Source organism: Urtica dioica, chromosome 1, assembly GCF_054948205.1.
Source record: "Urtica dioica subsp. dioica isolate 48M chromosome 1, U.dioica_male_clone48M_v1_H2, whole genome shotgun sequence".
NCBI classification, from domain to species: Eukaryota; Viridiplantae; Streptophyta; class Magnoliopsida; order Rosales; family Urticaceae; genus Urtica; species Urtica dioica.
In genome coordinates, this window is record NC_142756.1 from 18834728 (window position 1) to 18850728 (window position 16001).

Genomic DNA, 16001 nt, shown 5'->3' on the forward strand with positions numbered 1-16001 from the left:
AAGCCGTGTAGGATAATGATTTTTGTGATGTTTAGCTAAAGCACATATATCACAATGAAATGAAGAAGGATCTTTATTTAAAAAAAGAGTAGGATACAACCTTTTTAAATATGAAAAACTAGGATGTCCTAGTCTAAAATGCATCAAATACACTTCTTTATTATTCATCGGAAAAGAAAAAATTTGAAAACAAGAAGTCTTTTGACCTATTTTATTCACGTCCGATCCTTCTTCAAGATAATAGAGACCATCATGTTCCTCAGCACTGCCAATCATCCTCCCCGTTGTTAATTCCTGAAAAACACAAGAATCAGGTAAGAAGATAGCACGACAATTTAGCTCTTTTGTGATTTTTTTTACTGACACAAGGTTACAGGCTAAACTTGGAACATGAAGGACTTTAGATAGAGAGATATTTGATATTTTTACACTTCCCTATTCCTGCAATTGGTGTAAGAGTACCATTTGCAACTTTAACCTTTTTATTCCCTGCACAAGGTTTATAGGATAGAAAAAGGCGAGAATTTCCGGTCATGTGATCTGTTGCACCTGAATCAATTACCCAAATATTATTTTCTTTTGAGCATAAAAAGGTAGATAGGGAACCTGCGAAGGAACACGAGGGAATATCAGAGTTTGAAGCTTTTTGAGAGAGTTGGAGGAGTTTTAGAAGGTGGTCTATCTGAGCCTTGGTGAAAGGTGGCTGTTCGGGTTGAACAGATTGCTCTTGAGAGGAATCGGCCATGTTAGCTTGTAAGGCTCTTTCCTTCTTCGTTTTGTACCCGGCCGGTTTGCCATGTATCTTCCAACAAGTCTCCTTTGTGTGCCAATATTTCTTGCAATGGTCGCACCACGGCTTCTTCTTCTCCTCGTTTTCTCGGGTAAACAAGGCTGATGTCTCTGTTGTCCGATCAGCAGCTTCTCCACTACCACGCATGATCTTCCTCCTGTTCTCTTCAATTATGACTTCCGAGAAGACTTCTCGGATTGAGGGCAGCGGTCGTCTCCCGAGAATTCTTCCCTTCACTTCATCAAGATCTCGATTTACACCTGCTAAAAACACATACACACGGTCATTTTCTTCCCTCTTTTTCTGTTTGGCACAATCGGCTGCACTCTCCCAGGTATCTTCATTGTATTGATCCAACTCCTGCCATAGCGCAACCATCTCGTTGTAGTAGGTTGTCATATCTCGACCAACCTGCCTGGATTGCCATAGATTTGTCTTCAACTCGAAGACATGCGAAGCATTCTCTCGATCAGAGTATGTTTCTCTGACCGAGTCCCATACCTCTTTGGCGGTCTTCAAGAACATATGCGGTTTGGCTATTGAGGCCTCCATCGAATTGAGCAGCCACGCCATAACCAATGAGTTCTCTGACCTCCAGATGGTATATCCTTCATCTCCCACCTTCGGCTGCTTGACTTCACCTGTTAGGTATCCAAGCCTTCCTTTTCCGTCAATGGCAAGCTTCACGGATTGGGCCCACTCCAAGAAATTCTGTCCAGTTAATCTATGCCCTGTGATGAGCATAGACGAATGGACTGTTGATGGTTGGGAAATTTCCATGGAGGAAGAGGAATGAGTGTTTTGTGTTTTACTGTTTATCGGTTTTTCCATAAGGGAATCGCTATGATACCATGAAAGCTTATGGTATGAACCGATATTTTATTATGAGCCTTAAGCACTGCTTAAATAGGCGAGATACAATCAGTTACAATCTAGGATATCTCGGAAAAAATAAGCTAACTAATGCTAGAATATCTCACTAGCTAAATATAGAATATTCACAATAACAGCTCCTATTCTACCGAGTAAATGCAGAATATTTACAATATTAATTACAGATTTCTTCAGCTACACGAGAGCCTATAGGCTGCGCCACGGGCAGGCAGTCCCATAAGATGTCGCATGGAATCTCGGAGGCTGCACTGTGGGCGGGCCAACCCCCAGAGGTCGCATGAGAGGTGCCGCACGGGAGCACGGAGGCTACACGGTGGGAGGTTGGATGCTTGAGGTGCCGCATGCGAGCCTGGTGTTTGCGTAGTGGGTATGCAGATGTCCTAAGGCCTCACCATGTGAGAGATCCTTGCCTTTCTATCATCTCGGATGAGACGTTGTGTTTGAGAGATGGCGAGAGCATGCATATATTCTCGTTACCCCCTAATCTAGCACCAAAATGTTGATGTTTGGTTTTGGACTAACATAGAAAAGCCATTCGCGGTTCGACCCAAGGCCTTATCTTGAGGTCGCACGTAGGATGGGTGTGGTTCTCCCTTGGATCATCAACCTTTGGTAGTCGGAGTCTTTTTGGTCATCCCCAAAGAATGAAGCAAACAGTGAACTAGAGGAGGCGCGTATAGATTGCCCCCGACACATACTCTAACTCTTAATATTAGTATTGGTCTAATTTCAATGTGGATAAGTCTCATCTAGTCTCCAAACATTAGTATTTGAAGATAGAATTTGTGTGTGTGCATAGTGTTTGCAAGTTGGAAAAAACTTACATTATCCTTGTGCTGAGGTTTTCTATTTATAGAGGATGAGAATGTGGGATGAAGGCTGAGCTTCATAAATGTGGTTAGGCGAGAAGGTGTGTGACCTTTGGAGGCCAGGTCCCGCCGAGATGTTTTTTTGGGGGAGTCCTAGGACCCGTTAGGAGGTCTGGTCGAGAAACACCTAGGTCCGTCGAGAAAGGGTTAGGTCTGGTCGGGAGGTCTCGTAGGGAGGTCTCGTCGGAAGAGACCACGTCCCATCAGGAGAGATCAGGTCCTATCGGGAGGTCTCATCGACAGAGAACAGGTCCCATCGTGAGAGACCTAGGTCATGTCGAGAGGTCTCGTCGGGAGAGACCAGGTCGTGGAAGTCGTTTGCTAGCCTAGGCGCGCTCGGCCTCGATTATGACTTTTAAGTCTCTACTGAGGCCGGTGTTCCCTTGGTCAGATGTTATTTCCTCTGTTTGATTGTTGCCAGGTTTATTTTGAGGGGAAAATTTGTAGGAAAAGATCTAGGATTAAGAATAATTTATCGCTTCTAGTAAGCGGCGGAATATAAAAAATTCTTTAAAACATGTAAAAACGATTTTACTACCTAGACAAAGTGCATGAACATATAATATAAAAAAAAAACGATAACGAGTTTTCACTCGGTACCAACCTTGCTTGAAGGTTGAGCGTTGAGAATCTTTTGGATTGGTTGAATCGCTCGTCTCCCCACTTAGATTATCTCCTTCGTGTCTTCTTGAATCCGAGTAACCACGATAGTTTCTACCACTAGAGTCTTCGAGTTTGGAAATAATTTATTGTGTGGGCACTATTAAACACAATGACTCAAGAACTAGTCTTAGAGCCAAAGAGCTAATACAAAATGCTAGGTCTAATGAGGACCCAGGTGCCAAAACAAAAGAGCAAGAAGAAGAGAGGGAGAGAGAGATATGGGACGGCCAACCTAGAGAGAGAAGGTCTCACCAAAAAACTTATTTCAACATTGTGAATGTGGTGTGTTATTTATAGGAGAATGGATTGCCTTGAAGAGACAATTTCCTCTTTCTATTATGGTTGAATATCACAGATTCATGAGCACAATATTTTTTTCCCATTCCTATCATAAAAATACCAAGGCTGGAAATTTTTTTATCCCTTTTTCCTCTCTTTGGCCGTCCAACATCATAGCATGTGCTATAAATTTGTTTCCTCTTTTCCTTTTTGGCAAGTATCTTCATACACCAATGCATAAAATAAATTCTCTCTTTATTTTGATGGAGGCCACGAAAATATCATCTAGAACATGCTTGTAGATGGTTCTTTATTTGTTCAAGACAGTACAAGAAAAGCCCACGTAGAATTTTCACATAAAATTCCATAAAATGAAATTCAATCCTCAAGGCCCAAATCCTATTCATGGCCATGTGAACTAATTTACATTATCATCATACGATAATGTCCAAAATATTATTTTGACATTTATACCATCTTATGTCCTTATGGAGAAAAATCACCCTTTAGACAATTTTTGTAAAATTCGTCTAGTTCAACACTTGAACTTGTTTTGACTTAGCTACTAGTTTAACTAATCCTACTCTAATGACTTGTGGTAGTGACCTCATGGATCCAAATGAACAAAGCTTGAGCTAACATGCTTGGACACAAAAGTTCACAAACCTTTTCTAAGTTCTAGCTTAATGTCAACTGACTGCACTAAAGAGTTGACACTGAAAATCTCTCGGTTCAAATGAATATGTTTTCTACTCAAATTCTACTTAATTGTGATGAGTGGATCCATTGGATATTATCAATGTTTACCCTTCATAAATATCATCAACTAGATGGGGATTTATAAAACTACCATTTTACCCTTCTAGTTGTTATTTCCTCAACTCATTTGTCACTTGTGAATAAGTTAGAAACAATGTATTGACGAGGTTCTAACAAGTCACATTGATTCATCCAAAAGAGTTATGACTCAATTTGGACATTAGCCAGTTCATTTATTCACATTCCAAGGAACAAAGAATGATATGTTATACATTGCATGTCAGCAATCTTGTACATGAATTCCATATCTATGAGATCTTCACAAAGTTGTTCATGATATCTTCATAACTTAGTACTTCATCAATAGGTCTTGTCTATATCACATAGTGAATCTAGAACTCAGACTTTCTCAAATGAGAGTATGTAAGCTATGAAATGACATGTCTCATTTCAGGATTGATGTAAGCATGATGCAATTCATACATAGTGACTTTGAGACAGAAGATGTTAAATGGTTTGTTCTTATGCTGTCTCTAGAAGTGCACTGGTCAATTCAGTATCTTCAAAAGATACCTAGAAAGAACTATAGAGTCTCCAACTCTCTATGTCTCATAACCAGACATCATAGGTTCTCCTAACAATCACACTGGGATCAATAGCCCTTTGATCCTTAGATTGTGAATATACTGTTTTAAGCAAACCAAGAAGAGTTTGTTCATGCAAATCTATATTTGACTCTTCATTTGTTGTTAGGTTTTTTTAAGGACTAAAGACTAAGGTTTATCATAAAGTTTCAAACAAACATGGAAGAATGAATGAAAGTTTCAACTCTTTATTAATTATTCAACAGTTACAAGCAAGAGTCTTTGTGAGACTTTATTACATCAAATGCATATAAGTAATAACTATTGCTCTTCTTGTGGGCAATAAAGCCAACAAAATTTTCACCTTATAATATCTGCATCACAATAAGGCGGCATGTATAGTATGCAGGAAAAGACAACGAGATATAGATCAAGCAGCTCTCCTTGTTGAAATTTCACCATTTGAGGTGGTAACTTATGGAAATCCTCATTGTACTGCTCGGTCCATTCGAACTCTTTTTGATTCCTTCAAGATGTCAAAGAATCAGACACTCTTATTAGTTGACCGAGAGATAAACCTTCCTAGTGCGGTGATGGATCCAGTCAGCTTTTGAACCTCTTTGATGCTCCTCAGGGGTCTCATGTCGAGTGATGCCTTGATTTTAGTTGGGTTTGCTTCTATACACCTCTCGTTTACAATGTACCCGAGGAATTTTCCTACAGAAACACCAAATGTACATTTTAAAGGATTTAGTTCCATTAAAAAATTCCTTAATATTTGAAAAGTAGTTGTAGGATATAACAACTGCAGCTCGATTTTTAACTACTAAATCATCGATAACAGGATTGGCAAGCCAATTGGGTATTTTATTTATGTAATTAACCGATTAGAGATAAGCTTGTAAACTTCCTTTTTAAGTGTTGTGTATCTATTGGCATTAATAGACTTTCTTTTTTGCCTAATCGGTCTCGTTTTTGGATCGATATTTAATCAGGAACAAGCATGATTAGGATCTATTCATATAATAACGGCTTGCTTTCAAGCAAATACTTCTGAGCTATTTTCTAGTAAAGAGATGAGTTTAGTTTTTATACCTCATTCAGGTACTTGTCGACATGCAAAGCCTTCTCACTGAGTGGACGCACTTATCCTGACTTCTTTTGCTTGGCAATCTTGGGTCGAGGTCTTCATGCACCATCATCACCGAGTGGATGCACTTATCCTGACTTCCTTTTAGGTAGTACGAGTAACAGCTCTTGGCAGTCGCCTGGTCTCTCGTCGCTACTCCGATTCTCAATTTTGTCGAGAATTTGACTGTCATATATTACACGGATGTGACCGCACCTAATTCTTGTAAAGTTGGTCTGTCGATCATGACATTGAATTCTGAAGACCCAGGAATAACGACCCATTCGGAGTTGACAATTTTTGTCCTCAGATGCTCACCGATGGTCAGAGGGAGCAAGATGAGGCTGTTTGGCATGATGGAGTCTTCTTAAGCCGTATAGCTGCGTTGGGGATGGAGCGAGAGAATCTATCTTTGGATCCATTTTATCCGAATGTATCCCCATCTAGTATGTCTACCGAGCTCTCATTGTCGGTAAGTATTCTTCCAACCACATGATTCCCGGTCGTAGCTTTAATTACAATCGGATCGTTGTGGGGAAAGTGCACCCATCTTCCGTCAGCGTCAGAGAAGGTGATATCTTCTAAAACCTTCCTCATCATCTTTCTTGGTTGGTGTTCTAATGAGAACATTACCGTAGAAAGTGAACATCTAGCTTCTCGGACATAATTCTTTTGTTCTCCGTGAGTGTCTCTACCACGGTGCGGTCCTCCATCTATGAAAGCTATTTCATTGTAAACCTTCTCAAGCTTATCTTCTTCCTCCCGTCGATCAGGCTCATTTGGTCGATATTTATGTTGTTTTCCTCTTCTGATCAGAGCTTTAATCGTTTCTTTCAGGTTGAAAAAATAGGTGGTGTTGTTTCCAATGCCATGGTGGAAAGCAGAGTACTTGGTGCGATCCTTCTTGATCTTGGCGGGCTTTGGAAAAATTTCTCGGTGCTCGGTGAGCGCAAACATTTCATCTATCCCCATTGTGAGGGGGTGATACTTGTCGTATGCTTGCTCAGCACTTGCTCTGACCGATTCTTTTGCGGGGGACGCCGATCTTCTTTAAGCCCATCATCATGGTATCGATCATCATGGTGCCAATCATCCCGACAACGGTTAGAGTGATGATCTCTGTGATCATCATCCGATCGGTTTCTAGGTTAATCGATCATTTATGTCGCAAGTCTTGCTTCTTCGGGGCTTATGTACTTCTGAACTTTCAAGAGGAATTTGTTGTAGTCTTTGGGTATAATCTTTTGTAGCAACCACCGTAGAACCAAGTTGGTACACATCTGTCCAAGTTGGTACACATCTGCAACGTGATCCCGGATAATCTGAAATCTCCATTTAGATCATATACCAAGATGGCTTTTTCCGAATAACGATTGAGTTAATCTTTCAGAGATTCATCAGACCTCTGTTGGATTGCCAGCAACATTTCCTCAAAGTTTTTACTACTCGAGATCCCACAAACTGATCCATTAAGATGTTGCACATTTGTTTCCACGAACCGATTAAATTCGGTCTCAACTTCCGATACCACTCCTTAGCGGTTCTTGACAAAGTGATGAAAAATGCTTGGAACATCACCTGGGGACTTCTTGTAATGCCATCCAGGACTTATATGTGTCAAGGTGATCCCCTGGGTTGGATTTTATGTCGTATGGTTGGATGCTCGACATTTTGAACTTGTGATGCGAAATGTGCTCTAATACCTTTGAGGTGAATGACAAAGTGGTTTCTTCTCTGCGTGACAAAAAGTTTCTCTGACCAAATGCCACTTCTTCAATTCGGCGTTCAAGTATTTGAAAGTTAGTTTGGGTACTGCTTTCTGCTTCTTAGGTGTCTGATTCTAATTTGGACGCCCGAGTACTTTTCGACTTAGCCTTTTTAGGCAATGGGTATTCCTCCGAGGGTGGATATCTATCATCAAACCTCCGATTATAAAGATGATCAAAACTAACATTGTCTTCACCGATTACTTCTTTTTCATATCTATCTTTGGCGTGTCTTTTTTGGCCTTCTTAGACCCGTCTTCAGCGTCATCGATTTCTTTTCCCGACAATATTTGGCAAGGGGTATTATCCTCCGGTGTCACGATTGCTCTGCGTACCACACGTTTGGCCCTAATATGCTCCTCCAAATCATTATTCTTCTTTTCTAGTTTTGATAGGCGCTCTTGCATCTCTAAACAACTCCGGAAGACTCAATTGTGGGAGCATTCCCGCAATTTCTTCAACAGTCAGCGGTAGAGTTCTGTTGTGATGATCGATTTGCTGGTGCTCTTCACTCTTGAGGATCTCCTTCCGTTTCCAGGTCTCGGTTTTCAGACGAACTTGCCATCGAATTTCAACGCTGATTGCCCCTCCTTCTAGCAGTAAATTGTTGGTGTTAGAAAATAAATACAATTGTCTCGGTGATTACACGTGTATGCCGAAAAGACTCGGCATTATAATGTGTGTAAAGACCGGATTGTTATTATATGAGATGAATCTCAATACAAGATGTACGAATTACAAGGGAATATAATACAAAGGTGAAAATGAAGATGGAAAAGTTGTGCAACATAGGTCTCTTGTCAGAATCAGTATCAAGCCTTTTTATTTGGTCATGTGCTTTTTATAGGTAGGGGTCATGTATAGACGTGGGTTGATTAGTCACACGTCTTAGGCGGTTAATTAATAATTATCCGCATTGTGTGACATAACCGTTCTGGTAACTGTTCGTGGGTTATCAAAACGATTATTGGTGCTTACGTGGCCTTCGTAAGCTTTAATTTGACTAGTCTTTATCACACCGAGTATTTCTCTGATACTTTCAGTTTTGTAAGTCGGTATTCGAAACTTAACTTAGGTTTCTAATCGTTCTCCACATATTTGCACCTCAAACAGTTCCTATTCGTTATTTTGTGGCTGTTCGGTGTTAAGATAAATTACGATCCTAACAATTTTGATAAAATGTATTTATAATATCAATGTCAATTTCTTATAAAATGGGACTATTATAGAACTTTGTAAGAAAAATCAACAAAGACTTTTCTTTTTTGTTTGTTTATGAGTGACGTCGAACTTGAATAAAACTGACCAATAGGTTGACGATCGAATATAAATTTCTCTCTCCCCCTCTTTCTCTCTAGTTTCTCTGTCTCTCATTTATAATTGGAGGAGTTTATTAGGTGCGAAACCCATAGAACCGGGAGGGTAGTAGTTGGAAAAGGAAAAAAGAATCCATAGGCGATCATCTAATCGCTTGGGTGGTTGATGGCGATGAGGACGGCGGCGCCAGAATGGCTGAACAAGGGAGACAACGCGTGGCAGCTGACAGCGTCGGTGCTGGTGGCGATGCAGAGCATGCCGGGGCTGGTGATCCTGTACGCGAGCATAGTGAAGAAGAAGTGGGCGGTGAACTCGGCGTTCATGGCCCTGTACGCCTACGCGGCGGTGCTCATCTGCTGGGTGCTGGTGGGATACCGCATCGCCTTCGGGGACCAACTCCTGCCGTTCTGGGGGAAGGGAGCCCCGGCGCTGGGGCAGAAGTACCTCACCGCCCAGGCCCGAGTCCCCGAGGGCATCAACGTCGCTCCCCTCTACCCGATGGCCACGCTCGTCTACTTCCAGTTCACCTTCGCCGCCATCACCATGATCCTCCTCGCCGGCTCCGTCCTCGGCCGCATGAACATCAAGGCCTGGATGGCCTTTGTCCCCATGTGGCTCCTCTTCTCCTACACCGTCGGGGCTTTCAGCCTCTGGGGCGGAGGCTTTCTCTATCAGTGGGGGGTCATTGACTACTCCGGTGGTTACGTCATTCACCTCTCTTCTGGCATCTCCGGCTTCACCGCTGCTTATTGGGTATACTACACCTAACCTAACCCAACCCATTCATTATTCATCTGTTGACTTTTTCAACCCTTGGTTTTATTTTATTAAAATTCCTTTCAAACCTTGCTTGTGTAGTTTGTTTTTTAAAAACATGACTACTAGCTAGTGGTATTATTTACACGGAAATTTATGTTGTCATGACAAAACTGTATAAAAGCAATGTACCGTTGGTGGTACAATTATTAACCCACGAGTTAATGTATGCCGGTGAATTACAATCATAGATTTGTTTTTTTCCTGCAAACATTTCTGGTCATTAGGAGAAAAAATTTGAATGAATCATGTACTATTCTTCTCTTTATTCGCATGAATTTATAGGTCGGTAACCAAAATTGAGCTAGTTAGAGTTATTTTGTAGCACTTATCGCGTCTATCTTATTGATAACGCGTGGATGACACTGATTATTGGCGTGGTGAAATTGGTTGCTTAAAAGGTGGGACCGAGGCTGAGGAGCGACAGAGAAAGATTTGTGCCGAACAACGTGCTGTTGATGATGGCGGGGGCAGGGCTGCTGTGGATGGGGTGGTCCGGATTCAACGGAGGGGCGCCCTACGCGGCCAACATCGGGGCGTCCATCGCGGTCCTCAACACCAACATTTGCGCCGCCACTAGTCTCCTCGTCTGGACCACCCTCGACGTTGTCTTCTTCGGAAAGCCCTCTGTCATCGGCGCCATCCAAGGAATGATAACCGGTCTCGCTTGTGTCACTCCCGGTGCAGGTCAGCCATAAATTTTTTATCATTATTTCTAGTCATTTGAGAATTCTCAAATATATATACAACGTATACTCCATAAGATGAGGAACGTTATTATTTGTAGTATTTCTTTTTTATGTTAAAATGATTTAAACTGTAATATTAAGGTATGATTAACATTAGATTTTTTTAACAAAAAAAGTGAATGTGGTTAGAATAACTTGTACTTGTTTATTTAGCATTATATTGTAGGGTAAGTATGTTGGATGTTTATTTTTGTTGAATTAAAGGATTGGTACAATCGTGGGCGGCTATAGTGATGGGAATACTCTCTGGCAGCATTCCATGGGTGTCAATGATGGTGATTCACAAGAAGTCAAGTCTCTTCCAGAAGGTCAGTTCATTTTCACACTATATACCTATACAAACATGCATCTAGATCTAGTGCCTAAAATTCAATCCAAATTATTTTCATATCGTTTTCATACGTACACGTGATATTCGCAGTTAATTCCTGTTCAATTTAGAAACTTCCAGGAAACTTTTGGCTGTCCTGGTGTATATTACGTGTTTGCTTTGTTGATTGTTATGTTACTCGTTCTTAATCCTTCTTCAGTTTCTTGTAAGTCTTTCTTCTTCACTTTAGAAAAGTCTTGAAAGAGAAGTTAGGTGACTGATTAAAATCTAAATTTAATTAGCGGTAACTACTTCAAGTAGCCGTTTTTTTTTCTTCATCTAAAAATTAGCGTACCATAAATTATTATTACAAAAAAGTAATTTATTATGCTGTACAGTATCATTTTTATTTTTTTTTATTTTTTATGTTTACAGTCATTTTTAAAATTTGTTTACTGATTTTGGTCTATATAACTTTATACACTGTTTTACCCATCCTATGGGTATTTAACATCTAAAAAAACATTTTTTTTAATAAAGAAAATAATTATTTACCATTTTAAAATACGTTAATTTTTAAAAGATTTAAAATAACTAAAACTGTAAAAATATTAAACTTAAAAACATTATATTTTAATCATGCGAACATTAAAATAGATTAGATCTGTGAGAAGCCTAAAATAATATTGAATTCAATGTGATATATATTGTTCTACTTAGAAAACTTTAGATTCCCTAATTAGATGACTTTCTATTAATTTCACGCCTAACTAACCTCCTTATTTTTCGAGAATTTTAAATTTTTTTACTGTTTTCATTCATACTTAGATTATATACGCGCGCGAATTAAAAAGGGGATTTTAGAGCATATTTCAATATTTCAATTCTTTTTGGATTCAATATTTTATCTTGGAAAGCCATATATTATCTTAAAATATCAAAATACAAGGATAGTTGTTAAGCAAGTGGCTTATCATCAATTACAGTTCCACATGTTACAAAAGCACGCGCATTTCTCAAGTACTTTAATTTGTCTTCTTAATATGCTATTTTAATTTGCATTGGAGTGGCTCATATATCTAACTTTAAAACTTGCACGGAGCTAAATTGCAGTATTTTTTTTTTTTTCAAGTTTCACATCTCTATTTTTCATGTATTTGTATATTTTTTAAAAGTATCTTTCCACATTTCAGTGTAAAGATATAATTCTTTATTTTCTTCTTCTTGTATAAGTAGACGCTCCCACCTCTTATAAAATACAATAGGTAAAATCATTCTCTCACTTGATTCTCTCTTTATCTTTATCGAATTATCTGTTAAAATTCTATATGCTATCAGATCCCAAAAACAAAAATACTATGAACACCTTAAAAAAATCTTTTTTCCTAACTACAATCTTGTCTAACTCATCATCCACGCCTGCCAAACCTAGATCAATTCGCTCATCATGTCACGAATTCACAAACTCAATGACCACAACTACCTTTAGTGGTCTCAATCTTTCCTCATGTTCGCTTCCAGGCGAAGCTTCATTAGTAAGACGAAGGCTCCAAAGAGTGAAGATCCGATATATAAAGGATGGAAGGCCGATAACATCATAGTAATATCTTGCCTCATAAACTCGGGAAAATTTTCCTTCTCTACTCCACCGTTGCAGAAATTTGGGAGGCCGCAAGAGAGGTCTTCGAAAGCTCAGAAGATGTGTCAGAGCTATTCGAGACTAAAAACACTCTTCACAAGCTATTTCACGATGTATTTCTTCGCTACTCCACCATTGCTTGAAGGAAGATCGTCGATCTCGAGCTCTGAGCCATCCGTACTCGTAAGTCAAGACAAGAGCCTTGTTTCTCAAACTATCTCTAACAACATCTCTTGCAAAGTTAGACCATATTATGATCACTACAAACGATCGAACCAAAACCGATAAACGCTTTCTATGCGGTCACACATGAAGAAAGCCGAAATAAAGATAATGCTTCAAGGAAGCTTTCTGATCTCGATCTTTGTGCCATCCGTACTCGTAAGTCTAGACGAGAGCCTTGCTACTCAAACTGTCTCTGATAACATATCTTGCAAAAAGTTCGATCATACTATGATCACTATAAACGATCGGGCCAAAACTGATAAACGTGTTGGAAGATTCACGGAAAGCTAAAAGACTGGAAGTCAACTTGGTACACCAAGGACCCGAACTCAAGCGGGAACTCAGCTTTAACATCGACATCGACTCTTGCTTCAGAGACCACCACAACTTTCAACAATGACCAACTCGCACTCCCTAGAAAATCATCAAGCAAGTCCAGCTCTGGAGTTATACCTCCATAAACATTACTGAACGATGTACTATATCCCAAACTCTCCATGCCATCACGAACTGTGAATCAATATGGATTGTTGATTATGTGGATTTTGATCACATGTCTGGTTATCAAATCTTCACCAATTATACATTGTGTGATAAAGATATATCAAGCTCGACGACTCTATCAAGATGTTACGTAATAATCAAGCCGCATTGAGTATTGCAAATAAGAATCCAACACAACACTACCAAACCGAACGTATCGAGATCGACCACCACTTTATTAGCGAGAAAATTCAGTCTACGACTGTCTCCATGGAATATATTCCAATTTGACAACAAGTTACTAACATTCTCACCAAACCTCTCCACCAAGCAATCTTTAACGAACTTTAATCAAATCTCGATTTTTTTAACATTTACCATCGAGTTTTTCTTGAAAGTTGCACTATTTTCTTGAAAATTGCACATTTCCTAATTTTCATGTAAAGATTTAATTCTTTAGTCTCTTACTCTTTTATAAATTGAGGCTTTTACTTCTCGTAAAACAAAAAAAAAGCAGCAGAAATATTCTCTCGTTTGATTCTCTCTCTATTGAAGTATCACTTATAATCTACACTTTTTTGAACATTTTAATTTTTTATTTAGTTGCATATGTTCTTCATTTTATTCAAAGTCTATCAATGTTTAGTTGACAATTATAATTTACATCCAAATAATATTAAAACTAGAGAAACATGGTCGTTAAGCTCAATTAGGGGATTACCTTGAATTCATTTTAGTTTATATATACGCTACTTTGTTTTCTTCTATAAATGCCAAATATTTGGTTGTCTTGTCTCATTTGTTTTCTTGATTTAACATCAGTAAGACATAATTCTCCTCCGCATTATATTATATATTTATATTATATTATAGGTACAATCAATCGTTTTCATTCATATGACACTATTATATGCTCTGTCATCTGTTTTTTTTATATAATCAATACGTGCTTCAACTGAATTGGACATCCTGAATTCCCCTTATAAAACGTAATCATGATATATTGCCATCTTGCTCCACATGAAGTTTAAAAACTGTGAAATTGTTTGACCCGGAAGGACATTATAGTATATCTCTTCACGACTTAATGACTTAGATCTCATAATTTCGTAGAACTAATTTTACAAGCACTGATTCTTCTTCTGATGTTTAATGATGCATCTCATGAAAATAGCGTTTTTACTATGAATGCTTTTTTTTTTAATTATAAACAATTATTTTTCACGATGGTTATACATTTTTTAAAAAAAATTGTTTACTATTTATTCTATTTAATTTTTTTTATTGTTTACATTTTTATTTATAAGAAAATTATCTCAAATATCTTCTTACAATTAGAAAAAAAAAAAAACATAATTTCTTTTAGGATTTAAAATTGCCAACTATTTTAAAAATGTTGCTCTTAAAATACAACATTTTCCTTTTTTTTTAATACCTTAACATGAATTGGACAATACGTGCTCTGTCACATTTTCCTTTTGCCAACTATTCATATGACACTATTATATGCTCTGTCATCTGTTTTTTTATATAATCAATACGTGCTTCAACTGAATTGGACATCCTGAATTCCCCTTATAAAACGTAATCATGATATATTGCCATCTTGCTCCACATGAAGTTTAAAAACTGTGAACTTGTTTGACCCGGAAGGACATTATAGTATATCTCTTCACGACTTAATGACTTAGATCTCATAATTTCGTAGAACTAATTTTACAAGCACTGATTCTTCTTCTGATGTTTAATGATGCATCTCATGAAAATAGCGTTTTTACTATGAATACTTTTTTTTTTTAATTATAAACAATTATTTTTCACGATGATTATACATTTCTTTAAAAAAATTGTTTACTATTTATTCTATTTAATTTTTTTTATTGTTTACATTTTTATTTATAAGAAAATTAATCTCAAATATCTTCTTACAATTAGAAAAAAAAAACATAATTTCTTTTAGGATTTAAAATTGCCAACTATTTTAAAAATGTTGCTCTTAAAATACAGCATTTCCTTTTTTTTTTTTAATACCTTAACATGATACAAATTACAATTATTTACATTCATTACTGCTAGAATAACTAATTTAGTTATATTTTATTATAAATATTTTAGGTGGATGATGCGCTTGGGGTATTCCACACGCACGCGGTGGCAGGACTGCTCGGAGGCCTCCTGACAGGCCTACTCGCCGAGCCAGAGCTGTGTCGTCTCATATTACCACACCCAGAATCCAGAGGAGCATTCTATGGTGGGACTGGCGGGAAACAATTTTTAAAACAACTCGTGGCAGCGTTGTTCATAATCGGATGGAATGTGGTGTCAACGACGATCATACTTCTTGTGATCAGGCTGGTGATACCGTTGAGGATGTCGGACGAACAACTACAGATCGGGGATGATGCGGTCCACGGGGAAGAGGCATATGCCCTCTGGGGGGACGGGGAAAAATTCGATCCCACGAGGCACGGTTGGAACACTGCGAATTTAGCCGAGGAAACGCACGCGCCTTCGCCTTATATTAATGGCGCCAGGGGTGTGACAATTAACTTATGAACGATTAATCAAGTCTTGATTACTAGTTTGGCTCCTTTGTGTGTAGTTAACATGTTGATATTTGTATGTCTTGTTTTTTATTTTTTTAAACCCTAATTTGGCTCTGTGTGAACTTTGAAAACTATGGATATAGATGGAGTATTTTGTGAGTGCGAGATAAGTACTATTTTTCA

The 16001-nt window shown here is 38.4% G+C and overlaps 2 protein-coding genes across 2 annotated transcripts; one reads left to right on the forward strand and one right to left on the reverse strand.

Annotated features, from left to right (window-relative positions):
* Window positions 1-215: 215 nt before the first annotated feature.
* On the reverse strand, window positions 216-1570 carry LOC149407681 (uncharacterized). The gene is made up of 3 exons (XM_089621382.1): window positions 607-1570; window positions 430-489; window positions 216-265 (listed from the first exon to the last, which is right to left on the reverse strand). The coding sequence occupies exons 1-3, from the start codon at window positions 1568-1570 to the stop codon at window positions 216-218; spliced, it is 1074 nt and encodes a 357-aa protein (XP_089477508.1).
* A 7493-nt stretch (window positions 1571-9063) lies between these two features.
* On the forward strand, window positions 9064-16001 carry AMT2 (ammonium transporter 2). The gene is made up of 4 exons (XM_089614885.1): window positions 9064-9803; window positions 10268-10553; window positions 10820-10923; window positions 15388-16001. Exons 1-4 carry the CDS (start codon window positions 9216-9218, stop codon window positions 15826-15828), a joined length of 1419 nt encoding a protein of 472 aa, XP_089471011.1. The 5' UTR covers window positions 9064-9215; the 3' UTR covers window positions 15829-16001.